Below are 5,315 nucleotides of genomic sequence, written 5' to 3' on the forward strand. Positions count from 1 at the left end.
ACAGCATGTGGGTAGTCTTAGGTCACTCAGTGGTGACTGAAAAATCCCAGGTGGTAGCGGCGAATTCGAATCCGCGTCGTTCAGAACGCGGTGGATCCGGGCCCTCACTAACCACTCAGCCACTGCTTCCTTCCTTCTATTCATTATTTTGTTTTTTGTCATTGTTGTTGTATCTGGTGCTGCTGAGCCTGTTTTTCCTACTGTTGCGGTAATCTTTTTTTATTTTTATTTTTTTTTATCTTTTATGAGAGAGAAAATGCGAAAGAGAAAAAGGATAAAGATAAAAAAGGAAGAGAAATAACGAAATAAAGAAATAAACCATTATCTTCCTTCTATTCTTTCTCATATTCAGACCTACTTTTAGACTGTACAGTTCATCGATCGTTCTCCGCAGGTCTACCCTACAGTCACCACGTTAGATGAACCATTGGCAAATGCAAAACTATAAGGTATTCAGCGTCTACCCTGATTCTTCTTTCTGCCTACTCTTAACTTTATATACACTCCTCAGCAGACCCAGAATGGACACATACAGAGATCAAATGACACATGAATATAACAAAAAAAGTCCGCAACATCCTGTTCTTATACATAAAAAAATTGATGCCGTAGGATGAATATAAAGAGCAAGCCTCTCTTCACTCCCTCCCCTCCCCTCCCCCTAAGTCAAGAGGTGAGGGCAGTGAGAGAAGATAACAACAATGAACGATAGTTGGGAGGCAGCTGGGGCTTAAAGTTAAAGGACAAATTTTTAAAAGTTTTGAAAAAGCCGCGTCAAACCGATGGCTGGGGTCTGAGAGAGCACCAGTCACAACTATCAGACTCCACAGCGTTCTTTTGCGAGACTGCAAGTTTTGTGCGCGTCGTGAAGAGCCTGCTGCCCGCTGGGGCGGAGGTGGAGGCGCCGACCACGGCCCTCCCCTTCCTCAAGTTGTTCCGGCGATACAGCAAAAGCATGACGAGCCTGTCCCAGCACCTGGCTGACGGCAGTCACGAGTAGGAGGTGACGCTTGTGAAGGACAAATACGGAGAGAAACAACAGTACGAAATGGAGGATGAGGAACGAAAGGAACTCCTAGAGTTCCTTCAACTGGAGGAGACAGTGACACACGAGGAGGAGGAGGAGGAGGAAGAAGAGATGGAAATGGACCACACGGAACAAGACGAACTGTTTTTGTTCCTCAAGCTGCAGAATCCAGTGAAGGGGCAGGAAGAGGCACTCAAGCATCCTAAGGACGTGGAGCAAATCACGCAGGAGGAGGAGGAGGATGAGGAGGAGGAGAATAATAATAATAATAAGAAGAAGAAGTAGGGAGTAAGCCTTAAGGAACAGGACGAGTTGTCTTTGTTCCTCGAGCTGCTGGAACTATAATTATAGATATCTTCGTAGATAAATGTTTTATTTTTAGTTTTTAATTCGATGTTTTACACAATAAAATATTTATTCTAAAGGAATGTTGGCAAATCATAAATGTGTGTATGTGTGTGTGTGTGTGTGCGTGTGCGTGTGCGTGTATGTGTATGTGTGTGTGTGTGTGTGTGTGTGTGTGTGTGTGTGTGTGTGTAATTAGGTAAAACCAAGCTGTATATATCGGTAATCAAATATATTAAACACGTAATATCCTCCTTGATCTCAGGAAGCAAAACATGACCAGAAACATTCCTGCAGCGGTGACGTCGCCATGTTTTGGTGTTTCCTTCCACTCGTCACTTGTGGAGCATTGAAGCCAGGTTGTCACACTCGCTTGTTAGGTGGTCGTGCAAGGCAATGTGTTTTTATTAATATTACTTACAATACACCAACAGCTGTTTAAATAAAACCACGATAATACTGATCAAGGCTACAGAGAAATGGCATGGCAGGATCATATCATTAAAGTGTGAACTAAAGCCAAAACAGAAGGGGCGGCTTAAGTGTAAAGGCCGCAAGCACCCACTTGCTTTTCTGTTTTTTATAAGGAAAGGAAGCAGCTCAGGGGGAAGAAAAGTAACAAAAAGCCAGCTGACACTGCTCCTGCAAAGTGTCTAGTAAAATTTTTTAAAGTTCTGAAAGAGGACAGAATCATTTGAAAACCCAGGGAAGCAGGGAACCCTCAGTTCATTGCTTGAAAAATCGTTATTCTATTTTCATGTGACAGTTTTATATCATGCAATTACCCCAATAAATACAGGACGGAGTACACGACTGGCCCCCGAACATGATCCTTCTTAGGTCACTCAAAATACTACAACCGGTGTGGCGGACAAGAAGTTCCAACACTAAAACTTGCTCATGCGCAGCCCACCACGCCCCAGAGCTGCAGACGGCGGGTGTTGATAAAGATTATTTCATAGCAAAGGAGGCAGCTCAATAAGATACAAAATAGCCCGCTCCCACTTTCATATCTCCTGAACCCCGCAGACCTCAAAGATGTAGCTAGTTTAGTGTGTTGTGCAACACGCAGCCGAGAAATGAATAAAACGCTGGGCCATCGCGTCCAGTCCGCAGAGACTCATGTTACAGTGTATACACTTTGTGAGTACACTGTACCCTGACGCTGAGTGAACTGAGGACTGATTGCCTGACTGACTGCGTTATACAGCCTGGGGAACACCTTAAGCACTGCAGGCCGCACAGATATGTCTTGTTTAGAGTTTTGTGCCTTAAGGAGTCAGCCATTGGTGTTGCTTTGGGAATTTATCCTCCGGGGTAGCTTCTGGTCCGCTACACCGGCACTACAGAGCAGTTCATCATCTTCCCAAGGCCTCCCCGCCTGCCTCCACACACTGCCTCCGTCGGGTCAAGTAGTGCCTCTCCGTCAAGTGTCCTGATGGGTGGGTTGCTTTCGGCTTACAGCAGTGCCTCCTCCCTTAGGTTAGGATCGGCCTCCGTAAATCTGTTCCGCCCTGAGAAGGAGAGGGAGAGTATTGAATCCCTGACAAACACATCTTACTCTTATGAGAACAATAAATCACAAACACTCCAATAAGTATATACATACATCCATTACTTGCAAGGCTTCTGGACTGGCCAGTAATGACCACCAAACGGTTAATGGGGAGGGGCCTATTTGCAAAGGTAGTCTATAGTCTATACAATACGAAGGCAATATATAGAACACAACCAATATTTGCCAGACTTTAGCACTGGCCAGTGATGTACACTAAATGGGGTAAACAGCGGGTAACTACAAGCACATTAGTCTAACGCCATTAGTGGGCAGCTGATACTTCTTGACGCTCCAAAGACACACGCTTACTGGGGGAGGGAGAGTGTCTGATTGCTGCGAACACAGTATCATGAAGGGTATACACTAGGTGACGTTGTGTGCATGTGTGTGTGTGTGTGTGTGTGTGTGTGTGTGTGTGTGTGTGTGTATTACCATGGTGCCATGGCCAATGTGGTCTGCATTGCCACTCGTCGGAGCCATCGCGGCAGTCTCGGCGGCCGTTGCAGCGTAATCGTTTGTTGATACACGAACCATCCCGGCACCTGAACTCCCAGTGGCGGCAGCGCTCTGAGACGGAGTAGTAGTAGTAGTAGTAGTAGTAGTAGTAGTAGTAGTAGTAGTAGTAGTAGTAGTAGTAGTAGTAGTAGTAGTAGTAGTAGTAGTAGTAGTAGTAGCAGTAATAGTAGTAGTAGTAGTAGTAGCAGCAGTAGTAGTAGTAGTAGTAGTAGTAGTAGTAGTAGCAGTAGTAGTAGTAGTAGTAGTAGTAGTAGTAGTAGTAGTAGTAGAAGTAGCAATAGTAGTAATAGTAGTAGAATTAGTAGCAGTAATAGTGGTTAAGTAGCAGTAGTAGTAGTAGTAGTAGTAGTAGTAGTTAAAATAGTAGAATTATTACACTAATGATGTCAATATTATTGGTGATACGAATAATAAGAGAAACTGTGAAATAATAACAATAATTATATAATAATAATAATGATAATAAATTATAATAATAATAATGATATTAATAAAATTAATAATAATAATAATAATAATAATAATAATAATAATAATAATAATAATAATAATAATAATAATAATTATTATTATTATTATTATTATTATTATAATATTTAATAATAATAAAACAAAGAAATTGATAATCAGAAGAAACCAAAGAGAAAAGAAGAGGAAGAAGACCAACAATGACGATGGCTTCACATGGAGGGGTTGCAGGTCTTAAAAGGATGTCAGCATCACAGTAGGAGAAGTTTGAAGGTCACTGCTCAGCAGGCCGCCTTAGTGCACGGTCACACGGTCTTTGGTACTCACTAGGTCGACAGCCTTCCTCATCCGAGCCGTCCCTGCAGTGAACGCAGCCATCGCAGCGGTCCTTTTCACTGATGCAGCCACCGTCTCTACACTGCCACTGGCCCGCACCACACCCTGCATTACAGCACACAGTTAGGCAGGGCTGGGCAGGAGTTAAATGAGTAACAAATTAAGGCCGACACACCATGGGTAGATGATACCTCATCATTGGTCAGGTCAGGGATTGGGGAAAAACGTTAGGTTGAGCATTCTGTTACGTTTTGTTTGCCCATACTGGCGATCAGATAAAAGGTCCGAAGTGGATAGATGGTTATAGATCTTCTGGTTAAGGATATATTCAAAAGCTTTAGAAAGACAGGAAAGTAAAGCTATAGGGCGGTAGTTTGAGGGATAGGAACGGTCACCCTTCTTAGGCACAGGCTGTACATAGGCGTACTTCCAGCAGGAAGGAAAGTAGATGTTGATTGGCAGAGACGAAAGAGTTTGGCCGGGCAGGGTGTCAGCACGGAAGCACAGTTTTTAAGGGCAATAGGAGGCACTCCATCAGGCCAATAAGCCTTCTGAAGGATGAGGCCAGGGAGGGCATAGAAAACATCATTCTTAAGAATCTTAATAACAGGTATAGTTGAGTCAGAGGGGGGATGAGTAGGATGAATATGCCCAGAATCGTCCAGAGTGGAGTTTATACCACAGATATTTCTTCCAGAGTGGAGTTTATACCACAGATATTTCTTTAGATAATTCTTGCTTGAATTCATCCAATTTCACAATTATGGTAGCCAGAGATGCTTTATGGAGGCATGGGGTGCACATCCAATTAATTTTAGGTATATTCTCCTGCTTAATTCCAGACAAATGAGCACATTTCACATGACACCATTTAGGGCACAAACAGCATCCGATTCATTTCTCGCCTGTGAAATCCTTACAAACGTAAAACAAATCCATCGCGCCTTTGGCTTTGCCAACCATGTCGCAAATAGATCAACTGTCAAGAAAAGTACAGTTGGCTCCACACAAACCTATACTAAACATTTACCGAGGAAAAAAAATACTGCTGCTATAAAGAAAATT

At 43.1% G+C, this 5,315-nt stretch overlaps 1 protein-coding gene across 5 annotated transcripts in view; it reads right to left on the reverse strand.

Annotated features, from left to right (window-relative positions):
- Positions 1-1,383: 1,383 nt before the first annotated feature.
- Positions 1,384-5,315, reverse strand: part of LOC126989619 (very low-density lipoprotein receptor-like) — a 12,698-nt gene continuing 8,766 nt past the window's right edge. For all 5 annotated transcript variants that reach the window (XR_007743543.1, XR_007743542.1, XR_007743539.1 and 2 more), the window contains 3 exons: positions 4,242-4,355; positions 3,363-3,497; positions 1,384-2,886 (listed from right to left, as the gene is read on the reverse strand). Coding sequence is in view for 2 of the 5 variants with exons in the window: in XM_050848230.1 (XP_050704187.1) it covers positions 2,831-2,886; positions 3,363-3,497; positions 4,242-4,355 (305 nt within the window). In the remaining 3 variants the exon portion in view is untranslated. The remainder of the gene's footprint in view (positions 2,887-3,362; positions 3,498-4,241; positions 4,356-5,315) is intronic.

The sequence above is a fragment of the Eriocheir sinensis genome, chromosome 6, assembly GCF_024679095.1.
Source record: "Eriocheir sinensis breed Jianghai 21 chromosome 6, ASM2467909v1, whole genome shotgun sequence".
In the NCBI taxonomy this organism is placed as follows: domain Eukaryota; kingdom Metazoa; phylum Arthropoda; class Malacostraca; order Decapoda; family Varunidae; genus Eriocheir; species Eriocheir sinensis.